Source organism: Gopherus evgoodei, chromosome 7 (assembly GCF_007399415.2).
Source record: "Gopherus evgoodei ecotype Sinaloan lineage chromosome 7, rGopEvg1_v1.p, whole genome shotgun sequence".
NCBI classification, from domain to species: Eukaryota; Metazoa; Chordata; order Testudines; family Testudinidae; genus Gopherus; species Gopherus evgoodei.
In genome coordinates, this window is record NC_044328.1 from 59901270 (window position 1) to 59918029 (window position 16760).

Below are 16760 nucleotides of genomic sequence, written 5' to 3' on the forward strand. Positions count from 1 at the left end.
CAAACATATTTCTTGGGCTGTCCCAGGTGTTTGTTGCACTGATGCTTCTCCCCTGCTGGCAATGAGTTTTAGGACCTCACTATGCCTCAAGCAGTTGCTTGACGTATATTGTAAAGGTTGGAGTAATATCATTGTAATCCTGATATACTGGAATCCAGCAGCAAATGGAACAGTGCTATGCCATCTTTTAAACAGGGGAAGAGAGATGTAGTCATCTTGACCCTAGAGCAATGGAGGGCACAAAGGTAAACAGACAAGTCAGTCACAGACACTCAACAAAGCAGCGTGGGATAGCAGCTGGAGAACAGCAAGTGCACTGTAGCATTGCCTGTATGCAAACTATAGATCACATTAACTCAGTGGTTCCCAAACTGGGGTTCGAGAACCGCTGGGGGTTCACTAAATGTTACAAGAGGTTCTCGGGAAAAAATTCCCTAATAGCAGATAGAGTTGTCTCTAGGCCCCCCCTGGCAGCACATGGCCAGCAGCCTGGAGCCCCTGAACTTCCAAGAGCTAAGCAGATCAAAGCAAGTATATCTATCCCACTGAGGAGATTTAAACTTCGACTCCTTATAAGAAATGGAAAAGGAGGTGGATATTTTTTGCTGTTTTTAAAATGAAATAAGCAGCTGGTATTGTTTTTAAAATTATTATGAAGAACAAGTTTAAGCTTTGTTGTAACGTGCATTGTTTGTAGGGTGACCAGATATTAAGGGGAAAATATTGGGACTGCCACAGGGGGCGCTTTTTTTTTTTTTTTTTTTAAACACACTCACTCGTCCAGGAGTTCAGCAGCAATTCGGCAGAGAGTCCTTCAGTCGCAGATGGTCCTCAGCAGTATTTCAGCAGCTTCTGTCTTTGGTGGCAAGGTTTATTACCTGCTGCCAAAATACTGCCAAAGACTGTCCACGACTGAAGGACTCTCCGCTGAATTGCCGCCGAAGATCAGGAAACAAAATATTGGGACAAATGGCGTCCCAACCGTACTCTAGTCGAGACGCGGGACAAACTCCTTAAAAATCAGGACAGTCCAGATTTTATCGGGACATCTGGTCACCCTAGTTGTTTGCCTGGACTGCTCAAGACCTGAATGCTTGTATAGGAGGAACTCAGAGTTGGCTTCTTAATACCTTCATGCTGTTTCACATCTGATACTCCTTGATGAAACATAGATGCCTTGTTTTATAACAGGCTTATTCAAAGTGATACAAGCTATGAAAGTGAGATCTTACTCATAGACTCATAGGTCAGAAGGGACCAATATGATCATCTAGTCTGACCTCCTGCACAAGGCAGGCCACAGAACCCCACCCATCCAATTTTATAACAACCCCTAACCCAGGACCGAGTTATTGAAATCCTCAAAATTGGTTTGAAGACCTCAAGCTGCAGAGAATCCACCAGCAAGCGACCCGTGCCCCACGCTGCAGGGGAAGGCGAAAAACCTCCAGGGCCCCTGCCAATCCGCCCTGGAGGAAAATTCCTTCCCGACCCCAAATATGGCGATCAGCTAAACCCTGAGCATGTGGGCAAGACTCACCAGCCAGCACCCAAGAAAGAATTCTCTGCAGTAACTCAGTTCCCATCCCATCCAACATCTCCCCGCAGACCATTGAGCAGACCTATCTGGTGGTAATCCAAGATCAATTGCCCAAATTAACGATCCTATCATAACATCCCCTCCATATACTTATCAAGCTTTGTCTTAAAGCCAGAAAAGTCTTTTGCCCCTACTACTTCCCTCGGAAGGCTGTTCCAGAACTTCACTCCCCTAATGGTTAGAAACTTTCGTCTAATTTCAAGTCTAAACTTCCTAATATCCAATTTATACCCATTCGTCGTCGTGCCTACATTAGTACTAAACTTAAATAATTCCTCTCCCTCCCTAACGTTAACCCCCCTGATATATTTATATAGAGCAAGCATATCCCCCCGCAGCCTTCTTTTGGCCAGGCTAAACAAGCCAAGCTCTTTGAGTCTCCTTTCATAAGGCAGTTTTTCCATTCCTCAGATTATCCTTGTAGCCCGTCTCTGAACCTGTTCCAGTTTGAATTCATCCTTCTTGAACATGGGACACCAGAACTGCACACAGTATTCCAGATGGGGTCTCACCAACACCTTATATAGCGGTACTAACACCTCCTTATCCTTGCAGGAAATACCCCGCCTGATGCATCCCAAAATCACATTTGCTTTTTTAACAGCCGTATCACATTGGCGACTCAGCAACAATCTTGGAAGAGTGTTGCTGTTTTCATCATGTAATTAAAATACTGTAATGATAAACAGTGTGTAATAAGCATGTCATAACAAATTTTATATTTCCAAGATCACTGCTTTTATAATTTATACTCAGGTAAAGGAGAAAATCCCTGAAAATATTCATTTTTAGGACGGGGATCACAAAACTTGACATTTTATGAAAGGGGTTCACAGGTTGTTAAAGTTTGGGAACCACTGCACTAACTCAATATTCAGGAAACTGAGTATATTTTAGGAGAGGACTCCACGGTTCACAGTAAATGCAGTTGGTGTTCTCTTAGAAACTGAATAGTATTTTATGTCACAAGAAATCCCACTGGTTTTCTTGAAAATACCCAACATGAAGAAGAGGGCCTGAATCTGCCCTGAAGTGGACATGAGAAATCCAAAGAGTTCAGAGATGCTTTCAACAGAACAGATATAACAACGACTAACTTGGGTTTCATTTAAATGGCCATTTAGAAAAATATTACAAAGCATTTTTAAATTAAGTATGAATAGTTGGGAAAGTTGTGGTCTAAATAAGTGATTGATAATCATTACCTGAGATCAGTTTTCAATCAATGAATATCTTTTGAACAAATATTTAAATTTCTAATTTCAGAATTATTTTTATTAAACGTGTCCCACAGACCGTCAAAAAGCTTGAATGGAATTGAACAGGCTCCTGTATTAAAGGCATTCAATTCAGTACAGATATCAAAAACATTTTCCAGTATAAGGAACAAAGTTGCGTCTTTGCTTTGAGACAGGTGTATATATTGTAGTAATTAGATTTTGCTACTTCATGATAATGTTTTAATAGTGCATATTCCAATTCACTTTAGTTTTATTCCCAGCATATTGCAATTTCCTGTAACTTTAAATTAACTTTTTTTTTTAACAAGGACTCTGATACTATTTCTTTAGTGAAAGTTAAACAAGTTCATAAGGGAAATACTGAATCATGCATTCCATATTCTTACCTATCCTTGTACTGTATCTGTGCTCAGAGATTGCCTTGAAAATTCTTGGATAGCGAGGGAACAAACCTTCTCCTAATGTCTTAATTAGGAAGTGGGTGATTTGCCAGCCACCCAACCCATTCCAGAAGTAGGTCTTCACTGCAGTTAATCCAGGTGATTGCCACTTTAATTAGCCATTCTCAAGCATAAGATCTGATACTTCAAAACCACACTGAAGTTGCTGCATTCACACTGATACTACATTCACTTGAGAGAGGCATTGGGGGTAGGCAGAGGGGAAGGAAGAACATCCCATGGTTCTTTGTGCTGCACCAACCTGTGCCACTTTACAAATTTTCTTCCAATGTATTGTGGGAGAATTTGTCTGTCCTTTCTGGGCCCCTGTGCAGAAATGTTCTTAGCCCTCCAACTCTAAACTGCTGCCAGATCGGCACACTCTAGTTTCTGTCTAAAGCCTCCATTCCAGTTGGTGGCAAGAAATCTAACTCAGGACAATAACCCGTTTTATTGCTGGCATTGAGACTCATTCTAGCAATAGGAGTCAGACACAGAACATGAGACATTAAGGAGGGCATTTGGCAGTGGCTTGTCACCCTGAAAAGGCAGTGGTGGACCTTGCTCAAGCAATATCATAGGCTGCACACAGACAGTGAGCAATGGAGGCAGCTGACGCAGATTAGTGGAAGCTGTAAGAATTCACTTACGCTGACTTGCCATTCTGGAACAGGACCACAAGTGGAATAGTGGGACTACCTCATCATGCAAACTGAGATAACTAGCTGTGCACCCAACATTTCCACATGAGGAAGGCCACCTTCCTGGAGCTATGTGAAGACCCTTCAGCCACAGGACATGCAGCTGAGAAGTGTGTTGCTACCATCTAGAAACTGGTTGTACCAGACAACTTGAGGTCAGTGGCTAACCAGTTTGGCACTGGCAAGTTAACTGTCGATTCTGTGGTAACGGATGTTTGCATGACAGTTATTGCCATGGCTTACCCACACATGGTGATAATTTCCACAAAATAGTAGCAGGCTTTGAGGAAATGGCAATAGCACAATTCAAGCCCACGCATGGCACTCATGCCCACCCCCCCAAAATGCACATGGTGGGGGTTTAAATGCCAAACCAGTATATTTTCACTGGACGTTACCTACCAGTGTTTGAAAAGGGAGCAAGTAGATGGCAAGAAAAATATAGCAGTGGGGAACTGTGGGAAGACACTGGATAACTAGCAGTATACCCAAGTTGATAAGCCTGTATTCACATTGCAAAGTATAATCAGTACACGGGATTTAGCCTATAGCTGGAGGAAGACTAGCTGATCTGGGCTGCACACACCAAAGTCTAGTCAGAAATTTGTATATCGATCATAGCCATGTTAGGGACAACACCTAAATTAGAGCATGGGTAAACTCCGCAGTGAAGAACTGCCCCAAGAACCTGCCCAACACATACACCAAGTGGTCTGGATTGACTCCTTGAATCCAACTCAGTGAAGCAAACGCAGAAGAGTTATGGCCAAAATTCATTATTTGGAAGTTGGTACTTCCACCAATGAGTGTGGTCACTGCATTTTAGGACTCAATTGTCTCCAATGTACAGATAAGAAATACCAAGTTTAATACCAGAGGCATTGGTATCAACTCCAGAGACACTCCAGAGCTTTGTACTTAAAACAGGACCAAACTCCCTCCATTTCACCTTAATGATTACATGTAATCTTAAAAATTTGGTACAACATCAGATACTTGAATTTTCCAGGCAATATTTTCAGAGAAATATTTCCTTGTTTTGCCAGAGAGCAATGCTTCCTTTTTGAAGAGTTGTCCTGTAGTAAGATTAGCTTGGGGTTCCTATACCTGAACTAATAGTTCCTACAAACCCCTCTCTCTCATGGACACAAACTTACTTCTCTGCTCAAGACCACATTTGAATTATGAGAAATAACTCTTGCTTTCATTTGATACAACTGAAATGAAGCAAACTATACGATTATCTGACATTGCTGAGTTTTCAGCTTCTACTTACAAACCAATACAACATTGCCAGTTTGCCTAGTGCTCTGAGGGGCTGATGGAAGTGAAGGGTGAGGGTGGAAGGGCTGGGGGCTGTTTATGTGGTGATAATGGTGGGGACCTGGATTGGGTTGGAGCTTTGCACCTCTGCACCATGTCAACGAGACCTGAAGGGCTCACTCCAGTGCTGTGGCCTCATTTCATGCACTAGTGTCAGGGATAATGGTGTTTCTGCAGATAGAGGGCTCTCTGCTGGACTGCCAAGGAAGCCAAGGCAGCAATGCTAGACTGAGCCCTTCAGAAGTTGATTCATTAGTAAGGGAAGAAAAAGTAAGTAGAAGAGACCTCAGATCTGATGAACAATAAGTAATACAGTAGAACAGATCACCTTTCTCTGCCACCCTTAGCTACACCCAGCTCGAACTCCTTTCACTCCCATGCCCTCTTCCTTCATGTCCCCATGCTTCCAGCTCCTATAGTTCTGCCCCTCAATTGACATGGCCTTTCTCCTGGTCCCAAAGTATCATGAAGAGGGGAGGAGGAGGAGCTTAAATGGTTGCTCCCTAGTGACAAATTCTCAGACTGATATAACCGCTGGATCTTGGACAGTAGAGCTATGACAATTTACACCAGCTGTGGATCTGCCCCATAACTTTCAACTGTTAGATTGGTAGGATCTGCACTTGCCCAACATTAGCTGTAAGTTGAACTTTTTGCTGTACAGATTATTGTTTAAGCCTGGAATGTCAACATGGGCTTATTGGTACCTATGATGTTAAACATTTTTTCCCCTTTCATAACAAAATTTCAATACAGCAGTTTGGAAAAAGTTCTAAAATGCAGAAATATTAAATTTATTCATACATCATAGCAGGAATACCAATTGTAAGACATCTTGCGTTACTTTCTCCTCTCTTTAAAACACAATACAGTACACTGTTCTCCACAATAAGTTACAGAAAAGCCAATTTTATGTACATGTAAAAAAAGATCAGTGAACAACACTATTTTACACAGCATATTTTGCATCCAGAAGTCACATATTTTAATCTCTACCTGTCCTTAAGTGTTTGAAACTAAAACTGATTTCAAAAAACAGATCCAAAATTAGTTGATTTAGTGAGTGGTTTTCAACTAATTTCTAAATTTGTGGAGACTGCAGATGCAACTCCCCAACACTCCCCACTAAATAAATGAATCTCAACATTCATCTGAAAACAAAGGCTATTAAAAATGGTGAATCTAATCATACCATATAAAGCAACAGAAGACAAGTAACCCGCTTTTATTTAAATTGCTTGTCTTTGTACATCCTGAAATATGTAAGAGGAATTTTTTTTGGCCCATAGCTAGGATAAGCAAATGGTACATGTCCAGCTTACTTTTGCATTGATATCAAACAATACTAACTATTCTAGAATTCCCCTTTAAGAGATTTTCATACATCCCTTTTTCCTATAAATTCTTCTCTAATGTGAATTATATGGATAACTGTTAATACAGTGAATTTAATTAAATTGCCATGAAATCAGCAACCTAATTAACCTACTAATTAGGCTCATGTGTACATTTTCCCAATGAGTTTCATGGTCGTGTGTGTTTAGTTTTTATCCTGGAATGTGTAAGTATGGTATCTGTCTAAAGTTACAGTGCAATGAGCAAGACAGAGTGTAACAGTACTTGGCAGACAAGACAAAATATTGTACACTGAATGCAATCCTTACCTTACAATAATGCAAATATGAAAAAAATTATCAACAAAAGTGAAAAAGTGTTAGGTCATACATTCTGCTGCTATATTTGTCCATAAAGTTAATACTGTAGAAACTTTCATTGAAATAATTACTTTCAAAAGTTCTTATCTCAGGTCCCTGAACTGGTGAGATATGTAGGTAACAGAATACCAGACAAAGAAGTTAAAAAAAACTTTTCTTCACTGAAGGAGGCACTGAATTTATAAGCTGAATTAAGGCTTTAGAATGATGCTGGTTCATTGTGAGTTTAAAGTCTTCGGTCTTGCATTAAGAATCCTTTTAATCTATTGTTTCACTGTTAGTCCTATAGGCTTGTTTACGGAGATGCGTCTCAATCTCCTCCCTGAAGACCAGCATTCCAAGGTGCGAGTGAGATGCTTCATTCATGGCTTTAGACTGGATACACATGCGATATTGCTCTGGAGTCAGCTCATCGGCACAATGCTTCTCATGCCACAGGTGAAACAGGCCTGGGACTGGGGTCCGGATCACAATAAGGTCTCCATGCAAGTACTTTCTGTACAGATGAACGTCCTCTCCACCCCAGCCTTTCACTTCCAAATCAAACCCCCCTATAGTAGCACAAATAGACACATCAGAAAGTATTTTTGCAGAATGAAAAATGGGCTTTAACATAAAAAACCATTCTACCACACGCTGTAGATATTTACCACCTAAAATATCACTTAATGACACTTTTACATCAAATACCAACAGCACGTGCCATATTAGTGGAGTAATTCAAAACATGCGATGCTGTTTGGCAGTGGAAACTGGCTTTCACTATGGGACACTGATTCCTGGCATCACACAGGTTACAGCAAGACTTCGAAATGGAATAATGTGGTCCATTCACATTGTGCATAACATCGGTGATAGTTAAGGCTATGATTTTGTCACAGATGTAGTGGAAGTCATGGAATCCGTGACTTCCAAAGACCTCTGACTTCAGCCCCAGCAGCTGGGAGCTGCAGGGTCCCACCCTTCCTACAGTGGCAGAGAGCTGTGTGGTTCCCCCACTGCCTGAGTTAGCAGAGCCCCCAAGCTCTGAATTGCTGCGGGCAATGGGGAACCCCTGCAGCGGGACAGGGGACCCCCCAGTCCCTTCCCATTTCATCATGGATATTTTTAGTAAAAGTCAGGGACAGGTCACGGGCAATAAAGAAGTTCACTGCAGACCTGTCCCTGACTTTTAATAAAAATATCCATGACAAAATCTTAGCCTTAGTGATAGTATCTGTGACAACTACTGCAGTTCTCATGAATATGAATAACGGGTAAGCATTTTCTAATTTTTGAAACTGCAAATAAGGTGATCAAGCATCATGTGCTCATCCAACTCTATGGACCACAAGCGCCCCAGGCACCACAATTTGAGAAACTCTTGATTAAAAGAAGTCCATCCAGCCATGTTTCTAGCCAAAAGCATAGTAGAAGTTACATTGATATGCAGATGAAAAAAAATAGGATTGTTATTAAAAATCAGTTTGCTTTAAAAATATATATGTTAAAAAGTTATATATATAAAAAAGCATCTGACAACAAATGCAAGATTTTCTAGGCAATTTACCACAATCAATCAATACTGGCTGACACCAAGAGGAAGGCTGCTTTGAAACTGAAGTAATCAAGCCTCACTAAGTTCTAATGTTGAACCACAAGAGGGTGCAAGAGTATTTTTCAAACTAAATAATCACGATACTCATGTCAACATTTAATACTTAAAAGTGTGCTTATTAAAAGGAAAGGATAGCTTTTTTAAAAAACAGAGATTAACATGTACTACAAATTTCAAAAGCTTGGTGAATTCACTGTCAAGCTAATACATTTGCAAGTAGTACGATATTTTACTTTATGTTCTTTAACACTATTAATGTAATGCTATTGATACTTAAATTGTTAAACCAAGACTTTAACAACAGTCTAAAACAATAAGTCAAACCTAACAAACAGAAAGTTTGACTGGGGAGCTCAGGAAATGCAATAAGATAAATTAACATTTTACCTTCTTGAAATCATAGAAGAAAATAGTAATAGGTGAGCTTTTGAACTCCCCTCACCAAAATTAGCAAAACACACGTATGTAAATCCATCTTACCAACAGTCAGGAAATCTGTCCGATACTGACATGTCATTCCAAAGCCAAAATCCCGCCAGAAGCCAGAATCCTTTTTGTGTACCTACAATTTTAAAATGAACATTTTAGCTTTTCACTCTTACACAAGACAGCTTGAAGCAAATAATGCGGCTGTGTTTGATTTGAAGAGAATCTGTATTTATCTGGTTATTTTCTTGACATAACATTGGATATTTGTGTTTCACAGTGTATATACCTGCTGTTTGTTCTAGTGAAGGGTCATCAACATCTAACATAAGGGCCTCATAAGGAATGACAGACCTATTAATTTAGAATACCCAGAAACCAGTCAATCATTCTCTTTCCTGCCTTTATCTTCACACATATTCCTTTCGCAATCTCCAGCCTCCCTACTGCTCTCCTTCTGCTTCCCACCTGTCTGTTGATGCCAAAAGGGTCTAACTTGCATATTCACCTATTCTACAGCTAACTCCCTCTGCTCCCCATCTCCCTAATTCCAACACTTCTCCTGCCACATTGGCTTCCTTCTTCCTGCCATCTATCCAGACATGCAGTCTGACAACTAGCCAGACTTCTTGCAGTTTTAAAGTTCACTCTTCTGTCAACTAGGACCTCTTCCCTCTTTAAAAAGCAGACACACACGGCCTTATTACTCCCATCTAAAGGGCTCTGTCTACCAATCCTTCTGGGCTCCTTTTACAGTCTTGTTGCTGCTGCTTCTTTCATCTCTCAGAAACCCATCCCCTTTATACAGAGTCCTTATTATTAAACCCTTGTCTGCAGTCTGGCCATCTCTTATTTTGATGTATGTCGCTCTCTGATGTCCAGGCTCACTGCCTCTCAATGCTCCTGCCCTTCTTCAGTCTGCCGAGAGTAGGGGTGAGCAAACTACAGCCGGCAGGCTGGATCCGGCCCATCAGGACTTTGGATCCAGCTCATGGGATTGCCACCCCTGTGGTGACACAGGCCCCATGCAGCTCCCAGAAGCGGCCGGCACCATGTCCCTGCAGCCCCTGGGGAAGAAGGCTCCATGCACTGCCCTCGCCTCCAGGCACCACCCCTCCGCAGCTCCCATTGGCTGGGAACGGGGAACCATGGTCAATGGGAGCTTCGGGGGAGGTACCCGCAGGTGAGGACAGCGCCCAGAGCCCTCTGCCCCCCCCCCAACCCAGGGGCCGCAGGGAGGTGGTGTTGGCCACTTCCAGGAGCGTGGCAGGGCCAGGGCAGGCAGGGAGCCTGTGTTAGCCTCGCTGTGCACCTCTGTCACCCTGGAGCCACTGCCCCAGCCCTAAATTCATGGCCCTGCGTGCAATTTCCCCATCCAGCTGTTTGCCCACCCTTACTCTTGGCAGACTCAGGCCATTTTTTGTTTTATTTAGATTGCAAGCTCTTCAGCAAGGCAGTATTTCCTGTCTGTAAAGCACTATATAAATTAATGGCACTACATAAGTGTTTCTAATGGTATTCAGGCTGCTGTTGGATGGCAGGGGTAAGACACCCCTGCACAGAAGGCAGCAAGAAGCCCAGCGCTTATGTTAGTATGTTAGGTGAGGGAAGACAGATAGCACAGCTAGAGATGCACTACATCTCCCTCCTCTCCTCTGCCAAACTGCAAGGGTAAAGAGGGCCATACACCTGATCACCACTCAGTAGCTAGCACTCTTGGGCAAGTGTTCAATGGAGCCCATGCTGCACCTTCCAAAGAGAGGTAGGAACTACTCCTCAGAGTTCTCCTTGCACCTGCCCAACAATAGCAAGAAACATTCTGCGTGTTTCATTACTCAAGGAGATTACCTCCAACAACTGCCACTTGCTGGAGTACAGTTCTCCCATCACACTGTGACAATGGCTTTAAAAACCGCAAGTATCTAGGATATTTTAGATATGCTGCTACAGTGAACTGCCTCATTAAGATGCAGCACAATGCTCTAAACTTCTTAAAAAAATCAGACCACTTACCAATTGCTGCTCCACAGGGGGTGGTACATCTTGGTTGGCATAGACAATAGCAGGATTATAAAGGCTGAATACCACGGGATAGAAAACTTTCTTGCCTATAAAGTCAGAAGAGCTTTGTTACTCATAGTGGGCCATCTTTGTGAGTGAAAAGGGCAGCTATGAAGTATTGCTTTCATGGGGAATATTCATTATTAATCTATTTAACAAAAAAGCATAGGCACATGGCCTGCCTCCCATCATTTCCATTTAAAGAGCACATTAACATCTAGCAAGAGTGACATATAGAAAAGAAATGGTACACAGCTTTCAACGTGATGCTGTGCTAAGGTGGACATGGATCACAGGGCTTCTAGAGGACTCCAAAGGTAACAGTAAGAGTATGAATGCTAAGAGGGACACTAAGACCATCAAAATCAAACAGCCACCCACCAGAAAGTTTAGGTAGATAGAGTTTTAAAATCACCTCTTTCCTCTGTCAATTTGGGCGGCTTTACTTTCTGCTATGGCCCCTGCAGTAACAGTTATGTTTATTTTCCATGTGCTGGGACACCAATTTGCAATTGCTGAGTACTTCTCCTGCTTTAGATACACAGGCAGGTGAGCTAAAGACGGTCTCTCCAATATTCCACACTATGCCTGCCACAGAGTTTTGGCTGATACTTAGGAGAGCCCTTGCATACACTGGGAACCTGCATGCACTGTCTGCTTCTCCAAAGCCAGTGACCTAGGTTGGGAGAAGGCCTCAAGTATTTCTTCCCCTGTGCTGCTGCTGGGGCACCTTCTCAGAGAGGCAGCCTCAGCTTTGCTTTCCATGTAGACTAAATTTAAGAGGGCCTTAAGACCAGGATCCAAGGCCAAATTGAAGGCACTTGTGATCCTCACTGTTCCTTTGTCTCACCAAGGCTCTTTCTTCAGTAGTATCCTTCCCTTCTCCTGGGAATAGCGCAAAGAGGCAACATGACTATATCCAGACTCAAGCACCATCTGCAGCCACCTTCCCTTTGCAAGTATCTCCAATTCCCACTCCAAGCAAATTTGACATACCACTTCCATTAAGAATAGAGGGCCTTGGCTACACTTCAGAGTTACAGTGCAATAAAGCTGCCCACAGCACTGTAACTCACTCCCGTCCATACTGGTAAGGCACATACAGCGCTGTATCTCCGTGGCTACAGCGCTGCAGGTACTCCACCTCCCCGAGAGGAATAACAGATGCTGCGGAGTGGCTGAGACACTGGTGCTCCAGTGTAAATGGAGAGTAACCTTATTAGGTAGTGATTTATCTCTGGAAACTCCCCATAATTCTTTTAAGTGAAGGTTCCTCTCCTTGTTTTGTTGTGATGCCTCTCTGTTTTGTTGTGAACTCTAAGCTAAGAGAGCTGCTTATCAAAAAAACAAACATAGCTACTGCTTGCTGTGAATGAGTGGAAGCAGGCAGGGGGGCTCCCTTTGGAACGCCCACAGTTCATGTTTGCTTGAAGAGAGAGGTGGCATGGGGGGAGGGTCCGTTTTGAAGAGCAGTTGCTTATCTGGTCTGTGAGGAAAAAACAAACAGCTGCTGTTTGCTTTCAGTGAGTAAGAGGGGGTGGAGGAGGGACGGGGGTCGGAACTTGCAAGGCAGGGTGCTGATACAGTGTTGGCACTCCAAAAATCCACTCCCCCCCACCCCTACACTCCGACACACTCCATCCCACTCACTCCCCTTTTGAAAAGCATGTTGCTGCCCATAATGCTCTGCTCCCAATGCCGCTGCAAATGCGGCCATGACAGTGTGCTGGCAGCTGTCAGTGTGGACAGACTGCAGCGCTTTCCCTATTCAGCTATACGAAGACAGATATATCTCCCAGCGCAGTACAGCTGCAAGAGTAGCCATACCCGAGATCAGCTCCAAGGTGGACTTCATTCTGTGATATTGCAACAGTGCTAGTTCACAAAGAATTCCTTGTGCTGTAACATCGCTCAAGCTATTTAAATACCTATACAGCCTTCCATCACCCTGGTATGCAAATTCTGAGACAGAGGAATAAGAGGCAGTGAGCTCAAGCCAAATTGGTTTGCAATTGTCTGTTGCCCATCATAAGAAAAAGCATCTTTCTCTTGCAAATTAGCATTCAGAGAAGGGGAAAAATAAGATATTCTGGATGCAACAAATTTGTAATGAATACAAGTTTTAAAATTCTCATTGTGCCACTGTGCTAGCTAGCTTGCATATTAGCTCACAGAAGCCTTCAACTTCTCTACAGGAGTTTGTAAAACAGATAGATAAGCTTCATATGCTCATAAAAGGACAGTCTGGAGGAGGAGAATGGGAGAAAGGAACTCAAATTCTAATTTTAATTCTAACTCTGTCAGCAATATGTTTTGTGGCCTTCAGAGGCATGTCACTTTACTGCCATGTCTTGGCAGTAAAATGGTGATACTTATCCTGCGGGAATGCTGTGGGGACTAAACACTGCAGACAAATGTTTTACAATGGTTTGTAAGATGTGGCGCTCTATATAAAGGCTCAGGATTATAGCAGGTACTGGTTGAGCACATACTATAGTTAAAGCTAAATTCCATTTTCTTTTAGAACTGCTCTTGACTTTGTCAGATTAACTCTTTTGAGGGTAAGCATTTCCCAAGGTTGGTCTCTGCTCCGAGGTGACACTTTTTAAAATCAATGTAGAAATGATCCAATTGTTAAAAGGTACTGAAACACTTTTTTTAACGTGGCTTTTTGTAGATTCTCAGCTTTTAAAAGTGTGCATTTATTGTATGAGAATTTTAGTTTGCGTTTTAAATTTAATTGTCTGACATTTATAGTGATATGAAAAGAAGTCACATTTTAAAGCATAAGCATTAAGGTACGTTTCCACTCTCTGAACTTCCTATGTAAGTGCTAGATTTCTGAGTCTTAATATTCCATCAACACTAGTTACTTTGTGCACAGAATTATTTTCCTTCCAAGAGCCACACTATTGAAATTACTCCACTATTCAAATTAGTTTTGTCAAGTTATTGTAAAGCCCAATTCAGAAGGTAACGTGTCCCTGCTTCAGTGACTTAATAGGAGCTTACCTGGTTCAGCATTCAAGCGGCAACTGTTAAGGAACTCAGCTGTGAAATAAATATCAACATCGCAGAAGAACATTAACACTTCGCCTTTTTCCCAAGCTCTGGCACCCATGTCTAGTCCTCGCCCACGATTAAATTCCTCATTCAAAGAGACCAGTGTGTAATTGTGAAAATTAGTTTCTCTATAAAGGAAAAAAGTGAAAATTTAAATAAAGGAGTGTGGGAAAAAGGTGGCATTTACAGTGCTATAAATTGCCACTGTAGTATAAATTAGCTCTGGATACTTATTTTAAATATCTAATAATACCAATCTTACTGTTTTTCTCATGCATTTGATGGGGGGGGGGAACACAGATGCAGCATTAAGCATTCTCTATGTTTAATAATCCAATATACAAGTTGGAGAGAGAGATAGATATCTGATCCCTGCCACCACAATCTTTGCAGTAACATTTCAAATACAGTAGTTATCCAGACAGATTAAAAGGGTGCTTTGAACCTCTAATGCCACTAACTCCAGGAGCAGCCCCGGATTGAAAGGCACTTCTAAATTGTGTCTCAGGATTCTGGAAGTGGGACTCTCAGTCTCAAGAGCAGAGCACATTGGGAACTCAAACTATGCACTATCTGAGGGCTAGAAGTGAGGCAATAAGCTGCAAGTTGTCCATGTTAATGCCTCCGCTGCCCAGTCAATTTACGATCTCCCCACCAGCCTCACACATACACTGAAGAGAAAGGAATGTTGGAAAAGAGCTATATAGAAGCACACGAGAAACATATCTGGGGCAAATGAGCAAATGCCCCAAAATACTATCTGGAATCGCTCAAATGCATTTTAGAAACATGAGAACAATACTTCCTACCCTACCTGGGGACCCACTGAGTCAAAAAAACCTAGTCTGAAAAAGATCACTCATTTGTGAAGAAATTGGAGGGGCGTCAATGAGGAAAAGTCAGTTTCCCAGCAGGAAAAACAGTGTTCTTCACACTGACAGCCACTTGACAGTTCTGCTCTGAGGCTTTGCAGATGAAGCAATGGAGGAAAAAAAACACTTCTCAACCTCTGTGCATCAAGCCACTCTCTCATGGTGCCATTTCAAGCCACCTGCACTATAACCTTTGGCCAACAGGTTTCATCATTTGTTTATAAAGTGATCCACGGAAAGTTATGTACAAGTAGGGGACAATTTGGAATCATATTGAAGGCTGAGAACAATAGATGAACTACTCAGGCTAACAGATTGAGTGGCCCTCTGGCAGCGGGGTACTGTATTAATTTTGTCACAGGTGACCAGCCATTTCTATTCACTACCATTAAATATCATCGGTTACCATTATTTGGGACATATAATAGCATATTTTATCCATAATTTCACCTTTTACACATTTAATTTTCCTGTCAGCATCAGTTCATGTGACTCAGTATTTACTACAAAACTCACCACTGTATTTTATACTATCCACTGCCAACCATTAGTGAACCACTCCTAATCTCTTAGCCATGCATTCTTTCAGACCCAGAATATTCAAATGATCACCCCACAAAAATAGAGACTTTAACAACGACAAACAATGCTAAGAAGAATCAAAATGATGAACATACTGTAAGAAGGCAAAATGAATTTTGTTTGGCTGTGACTGACTCACCAAGTTCTTCCTCGCTATTTGTGAGGTTTGTTTTTTCTTAAAACTAACTAACTAACATCACTTATATTTCCGAGCCTTCTATTTGGATTAGCTCACTTACCGAGCTACTGACTCCAGGATGCTCCTCACTTCAGATAGCCCATCTTGGCCAAAGTATACCACTGTGAGGTGAATCCGCTTGTCCTGATGAATACACACATCCCTATGATAAAGATGAGTTAATTTCCATTATTATATTCTAGCAAGGGCTCTCTCTCAAGTGTTTTCAAGTTAGTGGCTAAGCAAATTATTTGCCTACAAGCTTTTTGATTTTGACAATGACGATCCCGCATACAGCAACATCACATCACGTGGAGCTAATAATGTATATGGCAGGAATCGGCAACCTTTCAGAAGTGGTGTGCCTAGTCTTCACTTACTCACTTTAACTTAAGGTTCTGCATGCCGGTAATACATTTTAATGTTTTTCAGAAGGTCTCTAAGTCTATATTATGTAACTAAACTATTGTTGTATGTAAAATAAACAAGGTTTTCAAAATGTTTGAGAAGCTTCATTTAAAATTAAATTAAAATGCTGATCTTACGCAGCCAGCCCACTGCTGGACTGGGGTTCCATTCACCTGGTTCGGCAGTGGACTGAGCGGGGCCTGCGGGACCCCAGCTGGCAAGGGGTCGGCAGCCAGGACCCCAGATAGGCAATGGGCTGAGTAGGGCCAGCGGCTGGGACCCCAGCTCAGCCCACTGCCAATCTAGGGTGCCGGCTGCCGTCTCCTGCCAGTCAGGGTGCCGGCTGTCGGCTCCACTCAGCCTGCTGCCAGTCTGGGGTCCCGGCCCTGCTCACATACAGGGGGTACCTACCTTCTCCCTGGTTCTGGCCCATTCTCCTCCTCTTTCTCTGCACTGAGCTGAGGGTGGGAGTGCACTGAGCACAGGGTTGGAGGTGAAGGAACAGGCTGGGGGTTGGGGTGCAGGGTCTGGCTAGGAGCTAGAATGAGGGAGG

The 16760-nt window shown here is 42.4% G+C and overlaps 1 protein-coding gene across 9 annotated transcripts in view; it reads right to left on the reverse strand.

Moving 5' to 3' along the window:
• Positions 1–6078: 6078 nt before the first annotated feature.
• The window catches only part of CSGALNACT2 (chondroitin sulfate N-acetylgalactosaminyltransferase 2), a 60686-nt gene continuing 50004 nt past the window's right edge, over positions 6079–16760 (reverse strand). For all 9 annotated transcript variants that reach the window (XM_030568970.1, XM_030568973.1, XM_030568971.1 and 6 more), the window contains 5 exons: positions 15861–15962; positions 14117–14295; positions 11057–11151; positions 9098–9179; positions 6079–7571 (listed from right to left, as the gene is read on the reverse strand). In XM_030568970.1, the coding sequence (XP_030424830.1) occupies positions 7279–7571; positions 9098–9179; positions 11057–11151; positions 14117–14295; positions 15861–15962 (751 nt within the window). In that variant the 3' untranslated portion in view covers positions 6079–7278. The remainder of the gene's footprint in view (positions 7572–9097; positions 9180–11056; positions 11152–14116; positions 14296–15860; positions 15963–16760) is intronic.